The sequence below is a fragment of the Coregonus clupeaformis genome, chromosome 5, assembly GCF_020615455.1.
Source record: "Coregonus clupeaformis isolate EN_2021a chromosome 5, ASM2061545v1, whole genome shotgun sequence".
NCBI lineage: Eukaryota > Metazoa > Chordata > Actinopteri > Salmoniformes > Salmonidae > Coregonus > Coregonus clupeaformis.
Window position 1 is genome coordinate 41,766,993 of NC_059196.1, and position 24,431 is coordinate 41,791,423.

Below are 24,431 nucleotides of genomic sequence, written 5' to 3' on the forward strand. Positions count from 1 at the left end.
AGTTGGAGGCGTGCATGGGTGAACAGGGAGTACAGGATGGGGCTGAGCACTCACCCTTGTGGGGCCCCAGTGTTGAGGATCAGCGAAGTGGAGATGTTGTTTCCTACCTTCACCACCTGGGGGCGGCCCGCAGGAAGTACAGGACCCAGTTGCACAGGGCGGGGTTCAGACCTAGGGCCTCAAGCTTAATGATGAGCTTGGAGGGTACTATGGTGTTGAATGCTGAGCTATAGTCAATGAACAGCATTCTTACATACAGTAGGTATTCCTCTTGTCCAGATGGGATAGGGCAGTGTGCAGTGTGATGGCGATTGCATCGTCTGTGGATCTATTGGGGCGGTAAGCAAATTGAAGTGGGTCTAGGGTGACAGGTAAGGTAGAGGTGATATGATCCTTGACTAGTCTCTCAAAGCACTTCATGATAGAGGTGAGTGCTACGGGGCGGTAGTCATTTAGTTCAGTTACCTTTGCTTTCTTGGGTACAGGAACAATGGTGGCCATCTTGAAGCATGTGGAGACAGCAGACTGGGAAAGGGAGAGACTGAATATGTCCGTAAACACACCAGCCAGCTGGTCTGTGCATGCTCTGAGGACGCAGCTAGGGATGCCGTCTGTGTCACAACTTCCTCCGAAGCTGCCTCCTCTCCTTGTTCGGGCAGGCTTCGGTGTTCGTCGTCACCGGCCTTCTAGCCACTGCCGCTCCATATCTCATCATTCCATTTGTTTTGTCTTGTCTATTACACACACCTGGTTCATATTCCCCTCATTAGTACATGTATAAGTGTTCCCTCTGTCCCCCTTGTCCTTGTGGGTGATTGTTGAATGTGAGGAGAGAGTAGCTCGGTTGAGCTACGTGTACTTTGTATTGCCGGGTTATATTTTGCCTGTGTGCCTGTTTTCTTCCAGTGCGGCTGTTTTGCGCACTGGACTGTTTGACGCTATCCAGCGTAACTTTGTACTATGGAATAAACTCTGTATTCTGTGATTTACCCTCCTGCGCCTGACTCCTTCAAATCACCTCTTACAGTCTGGGCTGGCAGCCTTGTGGGGGTTAACATGCTTAAATGTCTTACTCACGTCGGCCACAGAGAAGGAGAGGCCACCAGTGTTGCCAACTCATTTTCAGGGGAAATTGCTAGAGGCAGGTCGATTTGTTGCTAAAAGTTGCTAAATGACGTTGTGATGTCATTGCGTGATGACGTCATTATGTAATAATGTAAAACTGCATCATTACGTAGAATACACAATAACGTTGCTCAAATTGACTGGCGTCTCGGCGACAAATATGATTTGACATTTGTTAGTTTAGATTTGTTTGTTTATTATCACATATTTTTATTTGTAAAAGTAATATAAACACAACACATTTTATATGATCAGATATTTATATTTTTAAACACAACACATTGAATTATTGAACAATTACACATTACACATTATTGAACAATTACATTTAATTTTTTCCTTAGTAACTAGTAAACCTACACATTCTGAGCAATTATATTTTTAAGCAGTGCATTGGTAGTTAATTAACATGCTACCTAACGGATCAATAATTCTAGGTACATGCTAATAACAAGGTACATATGCTATCTTATTGAACAAGCATCTTAACTCAAATAATAATGAGTGCACTAGACATCTCTCTCCAGCTCTCTCCAGGTTGTTGTGCTGCTTGGCTGGCCTGCTGCTGCCTGTGCAGGAGCTGAGCGCCTGCTGCTGACGTCACTCACAATGCACTTTTGCAGCCATGCACGTGTGTTGTGACTTAGTGTGTGACAGAGAAAATCATTTTTTGTGTCATTTTGAGGGAAAATGCGTGCATTTTAGCGTTTGAGACAATTTTCAAAAGTTGCTAAAAGTTTCAAATACATTTTTAAAAGTAGCTAAATTTGTTGCTAGGTGCTGTTTGAAAAAATAGTTGTCAGGATAGTCTGAAAAGTTGCCAAATCTAGCAACAAAATTGATAAGTTGGCATCACTGGAGGCCACAGTCCTTGATAGTGGGCCTCGTCGTTGGCACTGTGTTATCCTCAATGCGGGTGAAGAAGGTGTTTAGCTTGTCTGGAAGCGAGACGTCGGTGTCGGCGATGTGGCTGGTATTCCTTTTGTAGTCCGTGATTATCTGTAGACCCTGCCACATACGTCTCGTGTCTGAGCCGTTGAATTGCGACTCCATTTTGTCTCTATACTGATGTTTTGCCATCTTAATTGCGTTGACGGAGTGAGTAGCTACACTGTTTGTATTCTGCCATATTCCCAGTCACCTTGCCATGGTTAAATGCGGTTGTTCGCGCTTTCAGTTTTATGTGAATGCTGCCATCTATCCACGGTTTCTGGTTAGGGTAGCTTTTAATAGTCATAGTGAGCACAACATCACCTATACACTTCCTGATAAACTCAGTCACCGTTTCAGTCTATTCGTCTAAATTATTTTTGCAAGCTACCCAGAACATATCCCAGTCCGCGTGATCAAAACAATCTTGAAGTGTGGATTCCGATTGGTCAGACCAGCGTTGAATAGTCCTTAGCACGGGTACAGTACTTCCTGTTTGAGTTTCTGCCTATAGGAAGGGAGGAGCAAAATGGAGTCGTGGTCAGATTTGCCGAAAGGAGGGCAGGGGAGGGCCTTATAACCATCCTGGAAGGTCGAATAGCAATGGTCGAGGATTTTAGCTGCCCGAGTACAACAGTCAATATGTTGATAGAACTTCGGCAGCCTAGTCCTCAAATTTGCTTTGTTAAAATCCCCGGCTACAATAAATGCAGCCTCGGGATATGTGGTTTCCAGTTTGCATAAAGTCCAGTAAAGTTCTTTGAGGGCCGTCGTGGTGCTTGAGGGGGGATATACACGGCCGTGTCTATAACCGAAGAAAATTATCTTGGGAGATAATACGGTCGGCATTTGATTTTGAGGTCAATAATTCATGCATAATGCATTATACATAGGCCGTTAATATAAAGTGCTACTAAGGAATGCTACAGCAGCAACAAAAGATTAATGAATGCAGTCTGATATGACAGACTGTACAACTCTTTCCTCATCACTGGTGAAATATGACATACTGTAAGTGAACAGAAATTAGCTGACAAAAGTGGAGGGGACCACCCATCAAGAACATTCAATTAAAGTTAAATTGTTCTTTGTTGACATCTTCTGTCTTCTGGTGAAATATGACATACTGTAAGTGAACAAAAATTAGCTGACAAAGTGGAGGGGACCACCCATCAAGAACATTCAATTAAAGTTAAATTGTTCTTTGTTGACATCTTCTGTCCTTGTGTGTGACGTATTATTAATATTTTTATATTACCAAAAGAGTGTATAAATCATGTGTGTGACGTATTATTAATATTTTTATATTACCAAAAGAGTGTATAAATCATGTGAAAGACAGTTCACGTTCACTATAAAACCCTTCCATGAAATAGGCTATAGTAACCATCTCTCTTTCTTTCTTTTTACTGTGGGAGTGCTTTATCTGCAGAACATTTGGTTCATCAGTCACCAAGTTCCATGGCTTTGCTCTGATGAAGGCCTGAACAACCATGGCCCTGCGAGAGCATGTCTGCAGTGGACGTGTATTTGAGTATTTGTTATTTATATATTTGAGTATTTGTTAATTAAATATATACACAGCCCAAAACAAGTACTTTCATTTGAATATTTGAATGGTTATTTGTAAAAACCAAATAGTCTACCAAATTGTATTTGACAGGATTTTCAAATACTTATTTCAAATACTATTTTCAAATACCTAGGTTAAATGCATAGGAGTGTATTTGAGTCAGTGTATTGAATATTTTCAAATTCATTCCAAGTGTATTTCCAAATACATTCCAATATTAAACTACTTGTTTTTTCAAATAAACGTTATCTGAATACTTGTTTTGAAATGTTTTGAAAAGTAATTTAAATACCTGAAATAGCATTTGACCCCAGGTCTGGTCTGCAGTGAGTGCATAACCAGGCTAACGGCAAATACATTGTGGAAATGAAATGTTCGTTTTTTAAAGCTTTTGTTGAAGCTTAGAAGAGCTACATTTTCTTAGAGTATTATATAACTTCTGATTGTGGGAAGTTTATTGCACTAGAAAACAAAGCCAAGTGGCTCCCAATGAAATTTGCTTATTTTTTAAGAATAGTTCATCATTTCCTAAATCTGTACATGCAATCTCATGTGCCAGATTTATATGTCTGGTAAATTTACGATAAATCCAAGTTAAGCTGTAGTTGGCTTCCTGACATGACATTTGCCTCCTAGGAGAGATTATCTAATAATTTACATCATGTGTCAAATTTATTCCACGGAGGGCTGAGTACCTGCGTGTTTTCGCTCCACCCTTTTACTTGATTAATGAATTAAGGTCACTAATTAGTAAGGAACTCCCCTCACCTAGTCGTCTAGGTCTTAATTTAAAGGAATCACCAAAAACCCACAGACACTCGGCCCTCCATGGAATTAGTTTTACACCCCTGATTTACATTGTCCAATCACTGCCTCCAAAATACATTAATACATTATTAATGACAGACCAATAATTGTTTGAGGTAAGGTTTTAGAACCACAAAGCACAGGATCACCTTTCTTATAAATATGCATGCAACCACGTTTCCATAACTATTAACACTGATGTTCTGCACTGTACATCTACAAGGCTATCAGTGAATAACAATTCCTGTACATTTAAGTTGATGTTTTTGGACATTTTTTACACTCTTCAAAGCTGGTGTGAAGCTGCCGTGAGGTTCAACGCTACAGGAGGATGGGGAACCAAACCATAGATGTACTTGACACTGTTTTCATAATGGGCAAAATAGACTTGACCTCTGAAGGGAAATATTTGACTGTCCTAATAGGCTCTCTCATCTACTTATTTACACTATTCGGTAATCTGTCTTTGCTTGCGGTTATAGCTTTCAACAGAAATCTACACGGGCCTATGTATCTGTTCCTTTTTAATTTATCCATCAATGACTTGATAGGTATCAGTGCAATGATTCCAAGGGTCATGTCAGATGTATTGTCTGAGGATAGGCACATCACTTACCCAGCATGCTTGATTCAGGCTTTCTGTATTCATATGTATGGCGGAGCGACACTTCTCATATTGTCTATTATGTCGTTTGATCGCTACATAGCTATCTGTCATCCATTAAGGTACCACTCGATCATGACTAAGAGCACTGTTGTAAGTCTCATTGCCTCTGCTTGGCTGATTGACTTTCTACTGGTGGGGATCCTGTTCGGGCTCATGTTGCGTTTCCCTGTTTGTAAAACAGTTATCGTGAACATCTTTTGTGACAACGTGGCCCTGTTAAGACTGACCTGTGCAACAGACACCACAGTGAACAACATCTATGGCTTATTCATCACAGGTGTACTCCATGGGGGAGGGTGTTTTTCTGTGGTGTTCTCCTACTCATTGATTCTATTCACATGCTTTAAAAGTAGTGACTCTGATGCCAAGCTAAAGGCCTTGCATACCTGTGCCACACACCTGCTTGTCTTTCTAATCTATGAGTTCTCAGGTATCATTATTGTCCTTGTGTATCGAATACCAAACAGTCCACTCCTACTTCAGACATTTGCAGGAATGATATTTGTTGTATTTCCTTCAGGTCTAAACCCAGTAATATATGGTATCAAAACTAAAGAGATTAGAGTGAAATTACTTCTGCTTTTCTCCATGGCAAAAGGTTCAGTTAGAGCAGTAAAAGTCAATACTGTAACTTTATAATGTAACGTTAATTCCTCATTGTTCTGTTTGTTATATGTTTTAATTTCTATTGTCAAGGAATATAATACTCAAGAGGAATGTATGTTAAAAAGCATTGGGATGTCAATGTATGTTAGAAAGCATTGGGACCAGAAGAGGAGCTATAGTATGTTGCCCTACTGCCTGTCTCCTTTCCATCTGTCTAAGTAAAGGGTAAATATACAGTATATATATATATATATATATACAGTGGGGCAAAAAAGTATTTAATCAGCCACCAATTGTGCAAGTTCTCCCACTTAAAAAGATGAGAGAGGCCTGTAATTTTCATCATAGGTACACGTCAACTATGACAGACAAAATGAGGAAAGAAAATCCAGAAAATCACATTGTAGGATTTTTTATGAATTTATTTGCAAATTATGGTGGAAAATAAGTATTTGGTCAATAACAAAAGTTTCTCAATACTTTGTTATATACCCTTTGTTGGCAATGACACAGGTCAAACGTTTTCTGTAAGTCTTCACAAGGTTTTCACACACTGTTGCTGGTATTTGGCCCATTCCTCCATGCAGATCTCCTCTAGAGCAGTGATGTTTTGGGGCTGTCGCTGGGCAACACGGACTTTCAACTCCCTCCAAAGATTTTCTATGGGGTTGAGATCTGGAGACTGGCTAGGCCACTCCAGGACCTTGAAATGCTTCTTACGAAGCCACTCCTTCGTTGCCCGGGCGGTGTGTTTGGGATCATTGTCATGCTGAAAGACCCAGCCACATTTCATCTTCAATGCCCTTGCTGATGGAAGGAGGTTTTCACTCAAAATCTCACGATACATGGCCCCATTCATTCTTTCCTTTACACGGATCAGTCGTCCTGGTCCCTTTGCAGAAAAACAGCCCCAAAGCATGATGTTTCCACCCCCATGCTTCACAGTAGGTATGGTGTTCTTTGGATGCAACTCAGCATTCTTTGTCCTCCAAACACGACGAGTTGAGTTTTTACCAAAAAGTTATATTTTGGTTTCATCTGACCATATGACATTCTCCCAATCCTCTTCTAGATCATCCAAATGCACTCTAGCAAACTTCAGACGGGCCTGGACATGTACTGGCTTAAGCAGGGGGACACGTCTGGCACTGCAGGATTTGAGTCCCTGGCGGTGTAGTGTGTTACTGATGGTAGGCTTTGTTACTTTGGTCCCAGCTCTCAGCAGGTCATTCACTAGGTCCCCCCGTGTGGTTCTGGGATTTTTGCTCACCGTTCTTGTGATCATTTTGACCCCACGGGGTGAGATCTTGCGTGGAGCCCCAGATCGAGGGAGATTATCAGTGGTCTTGTATGTCTTCCATTTCCTAATAATTGCTCCCACAGTTGATTTCTTCAAACCAAGCTGTTTACCTATTGCAGATTCAGTCTTCCCAGCCTGGTGCAGGTCTACAATTTTGTTTCTGGTGTCCTTTGACAGTTCTTTGGTCTTGGCCATAGTGGAGTTTGGAGTGTGACTGTTTGAGGTTGTGGACAGGTGTCTTTTATACTGATAACAAGTTCAAACAGGTGCCATTAATACAGGTAACGAGTGGAGGACAGAGGAAACTCTTAAAGAAGAAGTTACAGGTCTGTGAGAGCCAGAAATCTTGCTTGTTTGTAGGTGACCAAATACTTATTTTCCACCATAATTTGCAAATAAATTCATTAAAAATCCTACAATGTGATTTTCTGGATTTTTTTTTCTCAATTTGTCTGTCATAGTTGACGTGTACCTATGATGAAAATTACAGGCCTCTCTCATCTTTTTAAGTGGGAGAACTTGCACAATTGGTGGCTGACTAAATACTTTTTTCCCCCACTGTATATATATAATTAATTGATGTCAATTTATGTGATTGTGTTTCAAGTTACCTGAATTACCACAAAAACAAATATTTATCCTTTATGTTTAATTAGCAAATACAATTTCCTCCATATACAGTATTTTTACTATGGTTTTACATATGAAAACTGTCAGCTGGAATACCACTTTTCTCATAAAATAAATTATGTGAATAATTATCTCAATTTGTAAACCAAACTTTCCACCACTCTTTTCCTGACACATTCTCACTTTGCATTTGCATTTGCATCCTTTTCAGTATTGTTTCATTTCATTGATTCAACCTGTCTGGTATTGCATTGAATCTGTGCTCTGATGAAAGGTGCTATGCAACATGATCTTCAACCAATCAGCAGACCAAATCTTCAGAAGCCACATTTTTCCATGTGTGCTAAACCCGCCCATAGTTTCTGAGTGGACACTGATCAAGTGCCTCTACTGGAGAATTTCCAGACTGAATCAGTGAAACAGTGGAACGGAGTGATATTCAGTGTGGATTCCAGGCTGTATTTTGTGCAGAACAAAATCACTAGAGGGTGCTGTGAACAAATGTGTTCCTTTTTTTTCTGAGTTCATTCACATTGTTCTTATCAGCATCACAGACTTTTGAATGAACACAATTTTGAGACCAAAATAGATATGTGTATGTCTCGTTCTATACATTTGAAGTATGTCTTGTTTTGTGGTATCCACAAACTAAACATGGGGTTTGCAAGATGAAGAGAAAAGGGAAAATGTCCGACTGAATCACTAGGTCATTGCACAACAAACACACTGACTGGAATGTGATATCATATCTTTAATGTGAAGAGACGGCCAAATACACCAGACATACTGCATAGGCCTACATATGAGATATATAACAATTACACTTTTACATTTTAGTCATTTAGCAGACGGTCTTATCCAGAGCAATTTACATGAGCAATTAGGGTTAAGTGCCTTGTTCAAGGGCACAGATAGATTTTTCACCTAGTCAGCTCAGGGATTCAAACCAGTGAGCTTTCGGTTACTGGCCCAACGCTCTTTTTTTAAATTATTATAATTTTTATTAATTTTTTTAGGGGTTAGATCAGCTTTAATATTGCAGATAGATTGTAACTTCCATCAATGTAATTGTCTGCATCACTTCCCCATATGTTTATTTTGTAGCAAACCCCACCACCCCTTCCCTAATTGGAATAAACTAGTGAACAACAATGCTTAGGCCTCTACTTCCAGCTTATACATACTATATATATTTTATGGACACAGTCAATTTTACAATAATTATATTTTGTTTGTTTTTACTCCTGAGCTTCCTCTACCCTCAACCTCTCCGATCATTTTCATGATGTCCATCCGTTTTAATTCTATATGCCATATCTTTCTAACTGTGCTCTTTCACAAAAGCTCTCAACCTATAACCTATATACTTATTATGGACACATTATGCTTTACATTAGTTATCTTGTTGTTATTAGTTGTTGTTAGTTGTTATTAGTCCCATCCTTCAACTCCATTCAACACCACCCATCTATCTCTTAACACCATCCATATTTGCCATATATATTTCAACCGCACTGTGATGTTTTACAAAAGTTCTGAACACTTCTATTATCATTGTTTCTGCAGATTGTAAATTGAAAATAAACATTTTCGCTAAAAGTATTATTATATTATTGATCGATTGACTATGACTTTTCAGATCACCCAGTAGTGCTATCTGCAGGGTTAGCTCCAGGTAAACATTATAATCATTTAGCCATTCCTGGACCTGTGTCCAAAAACAAGCTACAAATGGACAGTACCAAAACAAATGATCTAATGATTCTGTCTCTTCACAGCCAAATCTGCAGAGCTTGGAGGATTGTATCCCCCATATAAAGAACATTAAATTTGTAGCAAGAATTTTGTATAATAATTTAAATAGAAAAATTCTAGGTTTTGAATCAGGCGTCGTTTTGCGTATCAGTTCATAAACACTATGCCATGGAACCGGTACGTCAAAAATCTCTTCCCAAATATTTAGCAATCTATATGGGACGGCTGTCAATCCTTTGGTCCTTAAATGAAACTAGCATACTTTTATATTTATCACAATTTTCTTTAACCAATTATGTTCTTTAATACAGGGCCGACAGACACGTTCCTTACTTTTTCCCCCTTCCACTTTCCTCTTCCATTTTTGCGGTAATGCTGCAATTATTTGGTTGTAATTTTGGGTAGAGCAGACATTTCCGTATGTTCTTGTTAGCTGCATGTGCAACATAACTCCACCAGTCCTACCTATGATTTCATTTACAAAGAATATACCTTTTTGAATAAATAAAAAAATAATCATGATTTTTTATCAATTAGTATATTTGAGTTTAACCACAATATCATCTGACCAGAGAACCTTCTTCCATATGTTTGGGGAGTCTCCCACATGCCTTTTGGCGAACACCAAATGTGTTTGCTTACTTTTTTTCTTTAAGCAATTACTTTTTTCTGGCCATTCTTCATTAAAGTCAGCTCTGTGCAGTGTACAGCTTAAAGTGGTCCTATTGACAGATACTCCAATCTCCGATGTGGAGCTTTGCAGCTCCTTCAGGGTTATCTTTGGTCTCTTTGTTGCCTGTCTGATTAATGCCCTCCTTGCCTGGTCCATGTGTTTTGGTGGGCGGCCCTCTCTTGGCAGGTTTGTTGTGATGCCATATTCTTTCCATTTTTTTTATAATGGATTTAATGGTGCTCCGTGGGATGTTCAAAGTTTCTGATATTTTTTTATAACTTTGTCCCTGACCTGTTTGGAGAGCTCCTTGGTCTTCATGGTGTCGCTTGCTTGGTGGTGCCCCTTGCATAGTTGTGTTGCAGACTCTGGTGCCTTTCAGAGCAGGTGTATACAGTGCGGAGAACAAGTATTTGATACACTGCCGATTTTGCAGGTTTTCCTACTTACAAAGCATGTAGAGGTCTGTAATTTTTATCATAGGTACACTTCAACTGTGAGAGACGGAATCTAAAACAAACATCCAGAAAATCACATTGTATGATTTTTAAGTAATTAATTTGCATTTTATTGCATGACATAAGTATTTGATACATCAGAAAAGCATAACTTAATATTTGGTACAGAAACCTTTGTTTGTAATTACAGAGATCATACGTTTCCTGTAGGTCTTGACCAAGTTTGCACACACTGCAGATCCTTCATGTTTTCGGGGCTGTCGCTGGGCAATACGGACTTTCAGCTCCCTCCAAAGATTTTGTATTGGGTTCGGGCTGGGCCACTCCAGGACCTTGAGATGCTTCTTACGGAGCCACTCCTTAGTTGCCCTGGCTGTGTGTTTCGGGTCGTTGTCATGCTGGAAGACCAAGCCACGACCCATCTTCAATGCTCTTACTGAGGAAAGGAGGTTGTTGGCCAAGATCTCGCGATACATGGCCCCTTCCATCCTCCCCTCAATACGGTGCAGTCGTCCTGTCCCCTTTGCAGAAAATCATCCCCAAAGAATGATGTTTCCACCTCCATGCTTCACGGTTGGGATGGTGTTCTTGGGGTTGTACTCATCCCTCTTCTTCCTCCAAACACGGCGAGTGGAGTTTAGACCAAAAAGCTTTATTTTTGTCTCATCAGACCACATGACCTTCTCCCATTCCTCCTCTGGATCATCCAGATGGTCATTGGCAAACTTCAGACGGGCCTGGACATGCGCTGACTTGAGCAGGGGGGACCTTGCGTGCGCTGCAGGATTTTAATCCATGACGGCTTAGTGTGTTACTAATGGTTTTCTTTGAGACTGTGGTCCCAGCTCTCTTCAGGTCATTGACCAGGTCCTGCCGTGTAGTTCTGGGCTGATCCCTCACCTTCCTCATGATCATTGATGCCCCACGAGGTGAGATCTTTCATGGAGCCCAAGACCGAGGGTGATTGACCGTCATCTTGAACTTCTTCCATTTTCTAATAATTGCGCCAACAGTTGTTGCCTTCTCACCAAGCTGCTTGCCTATTGTCCTGTAGCCCATCCCAGCCTTGTGCAGGTCTACAATTCTATCCCTGATGTCCTTACACAGCTCTCTGGTCTTGGCCATTGTGGAGAGGTTGGAGTCTGTTTGATTGAGTGTGTGGACAGGTGTCCACACACTCAATAATAAATAAATTCATAAAAAAATTAATAAATTCATAAAAAATCCTACAATGTGATTTTCTTTATTTTTTTTCTCAATTTGTCTGTCATAGTTGATGTGTACCTATGATGAAAATTACAGGCCTCTCTCATCTTTTTAAGTGGGAGAACTTGCACAATTGGTGTCTGACTAAATACTTTTTTTCCCCACTGTAAATAACATTCTACTTGTAGCAAATATTTTGTATAATAATTTAAATTGAAAATTATAAGTTTTGAATCAGGCATCGTTTTGCTTATCAGTTCATAAACACTATGCCATGGAATTGGTACGTCAAAAATCTCTTCCCAAATATTTTGCAATCTATATGGGACGGCTGTCAATCCTTTGGTCCTTAAATGAAACTGGCATACTTTTTTTATTTATCACAATTTTCTTTAACCAATTATGTTCTTTAATGCAGGGCCGACAGACAAGTTCCTTACTTTTTCCCACTTCCACTTTCCTCTTCCATTTTTGCGATAATTATTCAATTATTTGGTTGTAATTTTGGGTAGAGCAGACATTACCATATGTTTTTGTTAACTGCATGTGCGAAATAACTCCACGAGCCCTACCTATGATATAATTTACAAAGAAAATACCTTTTTGAAATTTTTTTTCAAAAACTGTTTTTTTATCAATTAGTATATTTGAGTTTAACCACAATATTTGTTGCATTATTTGTTCTGTCGTTTCTCCGATATTCTTTGTTTTAAGACCATATCTGATTGGATTTAAAATTGGGGGGGAAATGAATGTGGAAACCCCTATGAGTCTCCGTAATTGTGAGGGAAATTGGCTCAGTCTGTATGAAATAACGACGAGAAGCCATAAACACGTGAAGAGGTGAAAACTATTAAATGTGTAGCACAAGTCTGCAGAACTTTGCTTTTAGTGTCAGCTGATCCTTTCTTTCTGAAACATGTGACAAGTATATGAAGGTAAGTGTAGAGAATGGTCCAAACAACTATGACCTGTATGAGGGTAGGAATAAAGAGTCCATAGATGTTATTGATGGCTGTGTTAGCACAGACCAGTTTCAACATGGAGGGGTTGTCACAGCAGGAGAGTGCCATCAGAGATCTACAGCGTGGTAACCGAAGCAGCAGGAAAAAGAGCACCCCCATCAAAATCAAGTCACACACCCATATCAGTGTGATGATTTTCATGATGTGAGCATTGGTCATAATTGTGTTGTACCTCAAAGGGCAACATATGGCAATATATTTTACATTTACATTTTAGTCATTTAGCAGACGCTCTTATCCAGAGCGACTTACAGTTAGTGAGTGCATACAATTTTTTTCATTTTTATATATATATTTTTTCATACTAACCGCAATAATATTTGATTGAATCCTCACATCCTCCCTCCTTCTCAAAGCACATTGGAGTAGATCTAAGGTTCCTCTCCTCTGATCTTCTCCTCCAATGCATTTTGAGAAGGAGGCAAGTAGAGGATGCGAGGAATCAAGGAAATACAATTGACATACACACCAGGAATTGGACTACTGTGAGGTCATCCTAGAGAACGAGGCTGGCCGACTATCCGCCCTGCTGCTGGATGAAAGGGTTGGGGATGGCTTCCATGCCGTCCTGAGGACAGATGAGCACCACGGACGTCCCTCTACAAACCACCCTATATCTGTCATATGCCATAGCAGTCAGGATGAACACAGCTCCCGTCCCATAGATTGTAATAAATAAAGCTTGTGTGACACAAACAGCGTATTGAATGGTCCTTGTGTCAAGTAAAAGCTCTTTGATGACCTGTGTATAGAGTGCTGTGGAGCCTATAAGGTCATTGATGGGTAGGTTTAGCAGCAGAAGGTTCATGGGCTGGTGGAGATTCCTATTGAGTACGATGGTGAGAATCAAGACCAGTGTCAAAACAGATGATGGATTTGATCAAAAGTTATCCATTGGTCCAGTTCAGATTTCTTGATTTTTAAAAAGGGGATCCAATAATGATTTATACCAGAAAAAAACTACTGTACACCTCTCAAAAACTGAAATGACTGACTTGTTATACTGTGGTCCCATTATATAGGCCATTCAATGCATCTTGAATTTCAGTGAGTCTGTCTTTCTTTCACAGATAGCCCTACCTTCTCATGGGGACAAAGAACAGGCATAACAATTATACAATATGGGAGAGCGAGAGAAGGAGGGTGAGAGAGAGAGAGAGAGAGAGAGAGAGAAGGAAGGAGGGAGAGAAAGAGAGAGAGAGAAGGAGGGAGAGAGAGAGAGAGAGAGAGAGAGAGAGAGAGAGAGAGAGAGAGAGAGAGAGAGAGAGAGAGAGAGAGAGAGAGAGAGAGAGAGAGAGAGGGGGAGAGAGAGAGAGAGAGAGAGAGAGAGAGAGAGAGAGAGAGAGAGAGAGAGAGGTACAGCGAACAACTGACATTTGTCTTCTACTTGTGTTACTCAGCTCCTCCAGATAGCGCATTATATATTGTTTAACTATCAAATCTACTGTTTTTATTCTACATGAACGTCAAGTCAGTCAGGCTCAAGCTGCACACACACACACACACACACACACACACACACACACACACACACACACACACACACACACACACACACACACACACACACACACACACACACACACACACACACACACACACACACACACACACACACACACAGCTATTTTGAGGAAGGGGATCTACTGTGCTGTCTTAGATTGTTATTGTTATTAAAATGGTGAAGACTGACAAAACAAAACAAGTTACACACAATTTAGTCAACATGCTGTAGCCAACCCATAACCAATCTTAACCCATTACACATTTTAACCTATAACAAATCAATGAAATTACTAATTGTCTTGCACAAAAAGACGGAACACAACTCTAATTTTCATTGACTGATTTACAAAGGAGCATATCTTTCTTTTATTGGGAAGGCCTTAAAAACTATCTGAAGCGAATGCCATGTATTATACATGTTCATGTACAGTATTTCTTCTCATTTAACTGAAGATACCTTTCGTTTGTAGAAACCCAGAACATTTTGGCGAATTTCTTTAGTTTTTAGACCATATATGAGGGGATTCAGAATGGGAGGGAACACCATAACTGATACTCCAAAAGCTCTCCTCAAGAAAGGGTCTGTTTGCTCAAATCGATGAGCTATCAGGCTAAAGCAGGCGTTGAACTCTAAGAATAAGAACACTACAAGATGCGTACCACATGTCTGAATGGCCTTGCTCCGGGCATCAGACGACTTATTCATGACACAGGTGATCAGGATCTGGATATATGTATATATAACCACTAGCAACGATACACCCTGAAAGACGGCTATTATAAACAACCCATAGTAGTTGTTTATACGTGTGTCATCGCAAATGAGCCTCACCAACGACGGATTGTTACAATATATATCCACTATCGTCGTTCTGCAGATATTGAAGCGAGTGACCAGAGCCAGCAGAACCACAATCAGAGCAATGACCAAGAGCCACATGAAAATTATGATTTTCATCAAGTTACTTGGACTCATGATGGCGTTATACCTCAGTGGACAGCAGATAGCGATATACCTGTCGTAAGCCATTGCAGTCAGGATAGTTAAGGAGCCAGCTCCATACAGGTGGAGGAGCAGAGCCTGGAGGTAGCATGCAGGGTAGGAGATTGACCTGTTCTGAGCCAGGATGCTCACCACCAGCTGAGGGAAGAAGGCTGTAGCACCTATTAAGTCATTGATAGGCATGTTGAAGAGTAGGATAAACATGGGTTTATGCAGCTTTCTGTCCAGGGCTATGGTGGCTAAAACCGTTACGTTGCAAAACACAATGAAACAGTATGTAAGGGTTCCAAAAAGGAATGCTGGGTAAACACCAGATGGAGCTATGGCCAGTGATTCCATGCTCAACATGTATGTAGAATTTGTATACATAACTACTGTAGAATGATTTTGTAATTGCCTTCTGGAAAGCAGCCCACCTGAAACAATACAGAAATAGTCATATAGTCTTCAACACATATGTTTGTCCAATGAATGTGTTGAATTAAAAGAGCACAATATTGCCTACTGCAACAAATATTATGTTTTGACTGCAACAAATATGACAGAAAAAACACATCTCTACAACTAAAAAGAACAAAACAAAATCCCAAAGAATTAAGAAATAAATTACTTTGTTGTTGTTGAAACTGTTGCATATAACACACATTTTTCTTTGCCAAATGGAAACACATTAATTGAGTAGCCTACTGCAGTTTAGCTTAATCTATCATATTATTTAAATCATTCATACTTCTCTCTTCTTAGATGTCAGTCCACGGCCAGAGCTGGAGGCCACCTTCAGTTATGACAGACCCCTGTATGATGGCTCCCTGACAAGCCCTCTTTATTGCCTCATGATCAGTAAAGGACAGCCCTTTAGTGTCCTAGAGGCCTTTCACCTAGCTGATGTAACCTGGGAACCTCCTTAGATATGTGTTGCTGTCTAGTCTAGTTCATGATAACATTTTAAAAACAACTTTATTGCAATATTATAACATCCTTATATGTACAGTGGCTTGCGAAAGTATTCACCCCCCTTGGCATTTTTCCTATTTTGTTGCCTTACAACCTGGAATTAAAATTGATTTTTGGGAGGGTTTGTATCATTTGATTTACACAACATGCCTACCACTTTGACGATGCAAAATATTTTTTATTGTGAAACAAACAAGAAATAAGACAAAAACACAGAAAACTTGAGCGTGCATAACTATTCACCTCCCCAAAGTCAATACTTTGTAGAGCCACCTTTTGCAGAAATTACAGCTGCAAGTTTCTTGGGGTATGTCTCTATAAGCTTGGCACATCTAGCCACTTGGATTTTTGCCCATTCTTCAGGCAAAACTGCTCCAGCTCATTCAAGTTGGATGGGTTCCGCTGGTGTATAGCAATCTTTAAGTCATACCACAGATTCTCAATTGGATTGAGGTCTGGGCTTTGACTAGGCCATTCCAAGACATTTAAACCACTTGAGTGTTGCTTTAGCAGTATGCTTAGGGTCATTGTCCTGCTTGAAGGTGAACCTCCGTCCCAGTCTCAAATCTCTGGAAGACTGAAAGGTTTCCCTCAAGAATTTCCCTGTATTTAGCGCCATTCCATCATTCCTTCAATTCTGACCAGTTTCCCAGTCCCTGCCGATGAATAACATCCCCACAGCATGATTCTGCCACTACCATGCTTCACTGTGGGGATGGTGTTTTCAAGGTGATGAGAGGTGTTGGGTTTGCGCCAGACATAGAATTTTCCTTGATGACCAAAAAGCTAAATTTTTGTCTCATCTGACCAGAGTACCTTCTTCCATATGTTTGGGGAGTCTCCCACATGCCTTTTGGCGAACACCAAATGTGTTTGCTTACTTTTTTTCTTTAAGCAATTACTTTTTTCTGGCCACTCTTCATTAAAGTCAGCTCTGTGCAGTGTACAGCTTAAAGTGGTCCTATTGACAGATACTCCAATCTCCGGTGTGGAGCTTTGCAATTCCTTCAGGGTTATCTTTGGTCTTTGTTAACTGTCTGATTAATGCCCTCCTTTCCTGGTCCATGTGTTTTGGTTGGCGGCCCTCTCTTGGCAGGTTTGTTGTGATGCCATATTCTTTCAATTTTTTTATAATGGATTTAATGGTGCTCCGTGGGATGTTCAAAGTTTCTGATATTGTTTTATAACTTTGTCCCTGACCTGTTTGGAGAGGTCCTTGGTCTTCATGGTGTCGCTTGCTTGGTGGTGCCCCTTGCTTAGTTGTGTTGCAGACACTGGTGCCTTTCAGAGCAGGTGTATACAGTGCGGAGAACAAGTATTTGATACACTGCCGATTTTGCAGGTTTTCCTACTTACAAAACATGTAATTTTTTATCATAGGTACACATCAACTGTGAGAGACAGAATCTAAAACAAACATCCAGAATGTCACATTGTATGATTTTTAAGTAATTAATTTGCATTTTATTGCATGACATAAGTATTTGATACATCAGAAAAGCAGAACTTAATATTTGGTACAGAAACCTTTGTTTGCAATTACAGAGATCATACGTTTCCTGTAGGTCTTGACCAAGTTTGCACACACTGCAGCAGGGATTTTGGCCCACTCCCCCATACAGACCTTCTCCAGATCCTTCATGTTTTCGGGGCTGTCGCTGGGCAATACGGACTTTCAGCTCCCTCCAAAGATTTTCTATTGGGTTCAGGTCTGGAGACTGGCTAGGCCACTCCAGGACCTTGAGATGCTTCTTACGGAGCCACTCCTTAGTTGCCCTGGCTGTGTGTTTCGGGTCGTTGTCATGCTGGAAGACCCAGCCACGACCCATCTTCAATGCTCTTACTGAGGGAAGGAGGTTGTTGGCCAAGATCTCGCGATACATGGCCCCATCCATCCTCCCCTCAATACGGTGCAGTCGTCCTGTCCCCTTTGCAGAAAAGCATCCCCAAAGAATGATGTTTCCACCTCCATGCTTCACGGTTGGGATGGTGTTCTTGGGGTTGTACTCATCCCTCTTCTTCCTCCAAACACGGCGAGTGGAGTTTAGACCAAAAAGCTCTATTTTTATCTCATCAGACCACATGACCTTCTCCCATTCCTCCTCTGGATCATCCAGATGGTCATTGGCAAACTTCAGACGGGCCTGGACATGTGCTGGCTTGAGCAGGGGGACCTTGCGTGCGCTGCGGGAATTTAATCCATGACGGCGTAGTGTGTTACTAATGGTTTTCTTTGAGACTGTGGTCCCAGCTCTCTTCAGGTCATTGACCAGGTCCTGCCGTGTAGTTCTGGGCTGATCCCTCACCTTCCTCATGATCATTGATGCCCCACGAGGTGAGATCTTGCATGGAGCCCCAGACCGAGGGTGATTGACCGTCATCTTGAACTTCTTCCATTTTCTAATAATTGCGCCAACAGTTGTTGCCTTCTCCCCAAGCTGCTTGCCTATTGTCCTGTAGCCCATCCCAGCCTTGTGCAGGTCTACAATTCTATCCCTGATGTCCTTACACAGCTCTCTGGTCTTGGCCATTGTGGAGAGGTTGGAGTCTGTTTGATTGAGTGTGTGGACAGGTGTCTTTTATACAGGTAACGAGATCAAACAGGTGCAGTTAATACACGTAATGAGTGGAGAACAGGAGGGCTTCTTAAAGAAAAACTATCAGGTCTGTGTGAGCCGGAATTCGTACTGGTTGGTAGGTGATCAAATAATTATGTCATGCAATAAAATGCAAATTAATTACTTAAAAATCATACAATGTGATTTTCTGAATTTTTGTTTTAGATTCCGTCTCTCACAGTTGAAATGTACCTATGATAAAAATTACAGACCTCTACATGCTTTGTAAGTAGGAAAACCTGCAACATCGGCAGTGCATCAAATACTTGTTCTCCCCACTGTATATACTGAGATCATGTGACAGATAATGCGACACTTAGATTGCACACAGGTGGACTTTATTTAACTTTTTTTTTAGGGGGTAGTTCAGCTTTAATATTTCAGATAGATTGTAACTTCTATCAATGTAATTGTCTGCATCACTTCTAATCCCCCATATGTTTTTTTCTCTCGTAAATATATATATATATATATATATATATATATATATATATATACACATACACATACATACACATAAATACATATACATACACATATACAAAATATATTTCCCTTTATTACTTTCCAACCCCACCACCCCTTCCCTAATTGGAGTAAACTAGTGATCGACAATGCTTAGGCCTCTACTTCCACATTATACATATATATTTTATGGACACAGTCAATTTTACAATAATTATATTTTTGTTTTGTTTTTACTCCTGAGCTTCCTCTACCCTCAACCTCTCCGATCATTTTCATGATGTCAATCCGTTTTAATTCTATTTGTCATATCTTTCTAACTGTGCTCTTTCACCTTTCACAAAAGCTCTCAACCTATATTATATACTTATTATGGACACATTATGCTTTACATTAGTTATCTTGTTGTTATTAGTTGTTGTTAGTTGTTATTAGTCCCATCCTTCAACTCCATTCAACACCACCCATCTATCTCTTAACACCATCCATATTGGATTTCTATTTGCCATATAATTATTCAACCAAACTGTGATGTTTTACAAAAGTTCTGAACCCTTCTATTATCATTGTTTCTACATACTGTAAATTGAAAATAAACATTTTTGATAAAAGTATTATTATATTATTGATCGATTGGCTATGACATTTCAGATCACCCAGTAGTGCTATCTGCAGGGTTAGCTCCAGGTAAATATTGTAATCCTTTAGCCATTCCTGGACCTGTGTCCAAAAACAAGCTACAAATGGACAGTACCAAAACAAATGATCTAATGTTTCTGTCTCGTCGCAGCAAAATCTGCAGAGCTTGGAAGATTGTATTCCCAATATACAGTGGGGAAAAAAAGTATTTAGTCAGCCACCAATTGTGCAAGTTCTCCCACTTAAAAAGATGAGAGAGGCCTGTAATTTTCATCATAGGTACACGTCAACTATGACAGACAAAATGAGAAAATCAGAAAATCACATTGTAGGATTTTTAATGAATTTATTTGCAAATTATAGTGGAAAATAAGTATTTGGTCAATAACAAAAGTTTCTCAATACTTTGTTATATACCCTTTGTTGGCAATGACACAGGTCAAACGTTTTCTGTAAGTCTTCACAAGGTTTTCACACACTGTTGCTGGTATTTTGTCCCATTCCTCCATGCAGATCTCCTCTAGAGCAGTGATGTTTTGGGGCTGTCGCTGGGCAACACAGACTTTCAACTCCCTCCAAAGATTTTCTATGGGGTTGAGATCTGGAGACTGGCTAGGCCACTCCAGGACCTTGAAATGCTTCTTATGAAGCCACTCCTTCATTGCCCGGGCGGTGTGTTTGAGATCATTGTCATGCTGAAAGACCCAGCCACGTTTCATCTTCAATGCCCTTGCTGATGGAAGGAGGTTTTCACTCAAAATCTCACGATACATGGCCCCATTCATTCTTTCCTTTACACGGATCAGTCGTCATGGTCCCTTTGCAGAAAAACAGCCCCAAAGCATGATGTTTCCACCCCCATGCTTCACAGTAGGTACGGTGTTCTTTGGATGCAACTCAGCATTCTTTGTCCTCCACACACGACGAGTTGAGTTTTTACCAAAAAGTTATATTTTGGTTTCATCTGACCATATGACATTCTCCCAATCCTCTTCTGGATCATCCAAATGCACTCTAGCAAACTTCAGACGGGCCTGGACATGTACTGGCTTAAGCAGGGGGACACGTCTCGCACTGCAGGATTTGAGTCCCTGGCGGCGTAGTGTGTTACTGATGGTAGGCTTTGTTACTTTTGTCCCAGCTCTCTGCAGGTCATTCACTAGGTCCCCCTGTGTGGTTCTGGGATTTTTGCTCACCGTTCTTGTGATCATTTTGACCCCACTGGGTGAGATCTTGCGTGGAACCCCAGATCGAGGGAGATTATCAGTGGTCTTGTATGTCTTCCATTCCTAATAATTGCTCCCACAGTTAATTTCTTCAAACCAAGCTGCTTACCTATTGCAGATTCAGTCTTCCCAGCCTGGTGCAGGTCTACACTTTTGTTTCTGGTGTCCTTTGACAGCTCTTTGGTGTTGGCCATAGTGGAGTTTGGAGTGTGACTGTTTGAGGTTGTGGACAGGTGTCTTTTATACTGATAACAAGTTCAAACAGGTGCCATTAATACAGGTAACGAGTGGAGGACAGAGGAGCCTCTTAAAGAAGAAGTTACAGGTCTGTGAGAGCCAGAAATCTTGCTTGTTTGTAGGTGACCAAATACTTATTTTCCACCATAATTTGCAAATAAATTCATAAAAAATCCTACAATGTGATTTTCTTGATTTTTTTCTCTCAATTTGTCTGTCATAGTTGATGTTTACCTATGATGAAAATTACAGGCCTCTCTCATCTTTTTAAGTGGGAGAACTTGCACAATTGGTGTCTGACTAAATACTTTTTCCCCACTGTAAATAACATTTTATTTGTAGCAATAATTTTTTATAATAATTTAAATTGAAAAATTATAAGTTTTGAATCAGGCGTCGTTTTGCTTATCAGTTCATAAACACTATGCCATGGAATTGGTACGTCAAAAATCTCTTCCCAAATATTTTGCAATCTATATGGGACGGCTGTCAATCCTTTGGTCCTTAAATGAAACTGGCATACTTTTTTATTTATCACAATTTTCTTTAACCAATTATGTTCTTTAATGCAGGGCCGACAGACAAGTTCCTTACTTTTTCCCACTTCCACTTTCCTCTTCCATTTTTGCGATAATTATTCAATTATTTGGTTGTAATTTTGGGTAGAGCAGACATTACCATATGTTTTTGTTAACTGCATGTGCGACATAACTCCACGAGTCCTACCTATGATATAATTTACAAAGAAAATACCTTTTTGAATTTTTTTTTCAAAAACTGTTTTTTTATCAATTAGTATATTTGAGTTTAACCACAATATTTCGATATTCTTTGTTTTAAGACAATATCTGATTGGATTTAAAATTGGGGGGAAAATTAATGTGGAAACCCCTATGAGTCTCCGTAATTGTGAGGGAAATTGGCTCAGTCTGTATGAAATAACGACGAGAAGCCATAAACACGTGAAGAGGTGAAAACTATTAAATGTGTAGCACAAGTCTGCAGAACTTTGCTTTTAGTGTCAGCTGATCCTTTCTTTCTGAAACATGTGACAAGTATATGAAGGTAAGTGTAGAGAATGGTCCAAACAACTATGACCTGTATGAGGGTAGGAATAAAGAGTCCATAGATGTTATTGATGGCTGTGTTAGCACAGACCAGTTTCAACATGGAGGGGTTGTCACAGCAGGAGAGTGCCATCAGAGATCTACAGCGTGGTAACCGAAGCAGCAGGAAAAAGAGCACCCCCATCAAAATCAAGTCACACACCCATATCAGTGTGATGATTTTCATGATGTGAGCATTGGTCATAATTGTGTTGTACCTCAAAGGGCAACATATGGCAAGATATTTTACATTTACATTTTAGTCATTTAGCAGACGCTCTTATCCAGAGCGACTTACAGTTAGTGAGTGCATACATTTTTTACAATTTTTATATATATATTTTTTCATACTAACCGCAATAATATTTAATTGAATCCTCACATCCTCCCTCCTTCTCAAAGCACATTGGAGTAGATCTTAGGTTCCTCTCCTCTGATCTTCTCCTCCAATGCATTTTGAGAAGGAGGCAAGTAGAGGATGCGAGGAATCAAGGAAATACAATTGACATACACACCAGGAATTGGACTACTGTGAGGTCATCCTAGAGAACGAGGCTTGCCGACTATCCGTCCTGCTGCTGGATGAAGGGGTTGGGGATGGCTTCCATGCCGTCCTGAGGACAGATGAGCACCACAGACGTCCCTCTACAAACCACCCTATATCTGTCATATGCCATAGCAGTCAGGATGAACACAGCTCCCGTCCCATAGATATTAATAAATAAAGCTTGTGTGACACAAACAGCGTATTGAATGGTCCTTGTGTCAAGTAAAAGCTCTTTGATGACCTGTGTATAGAGTGCTGTGGAGCCTATAAGGTCATTGATGGGTAGTTTTAGCAGCAGAAGGTTCATGGGCTGGTGGAGATTCCTATTGAGTACGATGGTGAGAATCAAGACCAGTGTCAAAACAGATGATGGATTTGATCAAAAGTTATCCATTGGTCCAGTTCAGATTTCTTGATTTTTAAAAAGGGGATCCAATAATGATTTATACTAGAAAAAACCTACTGTACACCTCTCAAAAACTGAAATGACTGACTTGTTATACTGTGGTGCCATTATATAGGCCATTCATTGCATCTTGAATTTCAGTGAGTCTGTCTTTCTTTCACAGATAGCCCTACCTTCTCATGGGGACAAAGAACAGGCATAACAATTATACAATATGGGAGAGCGAGACAAGGAGGGCGAGAGAGAGAGAGAGAGCGAGAGAGAGAGAAAGAGAAGGAAGGAGGGAGGGAGAGAGAGAGAGAGAAGGAGGGAGAGAGAGAGAGAGAGAGAGAGAGAGAAGGAGGGAGAGAGAGAGGAGGGAGAGAGAGGAGGGAGAGAGAGAGAGAGAGAGAGAGAGAGAGAGAGGTACAGCGAACAACTGACATTTGTCTTCTACTTGTGTTACTCAGCTCCTCCAGATAGCGCATTATATATTGTTTAACTATCAAATCTACTGTTTTTATTCTACATGAACGTCAAGTCAGTCAGGCTCAAGCTGCACACACACACACACACACACACACACACACACACAGCTATTTTGAGGAAGGGGATCTACTGTGCTGTCTTAGATTGTTATTGTTATTAAAATGGTGAAGACTGACAAAACAAAACAAGTTACACAAAATGTAGTCAACATGCTGTAGCCAACCCATAACCAATATTAACCCATTACACATTTTAACCTATAACAAATCAATGAAATTACTAATTGTCTTGCACAAAAAGACGGAACACAACTCTAATTTTCATTGACTATGTCAAGGGCTGAGCGTAGATGTGGTGCAGAAATCAAGCGCAGGACAACAGAGGCTCTTCAACAGTCTTTAGTGAGGATCAAATAATGCAAAAAGACTCACGGCAAAATCCCAGCCGGAGGGCAAGCGAAACAATTACGCACACAGGAAACAGAGCGTAACCCAAACTGCGCAC

General features: G+C 40.3%; 2 protein-coding genes and 2 pseudogenes across 2 annotated transcripts; 1 reads left to right on the forward strand and 3 right to left on the reverse strand.

The window, feature by feature from the left end:
- Positions 1-4,808: 4,808 nt before the first annotated feature.
- On the forward strand, positions 4,809-5,741 carry LOC121568124 (olfactory receptor 52D1-like). The gene has a single exon (XM_045214868.1). It carries the CDS (start codon positions 4,809-4,811, stop codon positions 5,739-5,741), a length of 933 nt encoding a protein of 310 aa, XP_045070803.1.
- Positions 5,742-12,295: 6,554 nt separating this feature from the next.
- LOC123484482 lies at positions 12,296-13,602 on the reverse strand (annotated as a pseudogene).
- A 1,002-nt stretch (positions 13,603-14,604) lies between these two features.
- LOC123485468 (olfactory receptor 52K2-like) lies at positions 14,605-16,047 on the reverse strand. The gene is made up of 2 exons (XM_045216413.1): positions 15,992-16,047; positions 14,605-15,677 (listed from the first exon to the last, which is right to left on the reverse strand). The coding sequence occupies exon 2, from the start codon at positions 15,628-15,630 to the stop codon at positions 14,698-14,700; it is 933 nt and encodes a 310-aa protein (XP_045072348.1). The 5' UTR covers positions 15,631-15,677; positions 15,992-16,047; the 3' UTR covers positions 14,605-14,697.
- Positions 16,048-17,471: 1,424 nt separating this feature from the next.
- LOC123484483 lies at positions 17,472-23,402 on the reverse strand (annotated as a pseudogene).
- Between the last annotated feature and the right edge of the window lie 1,029 nt (positions 23,403-24,431).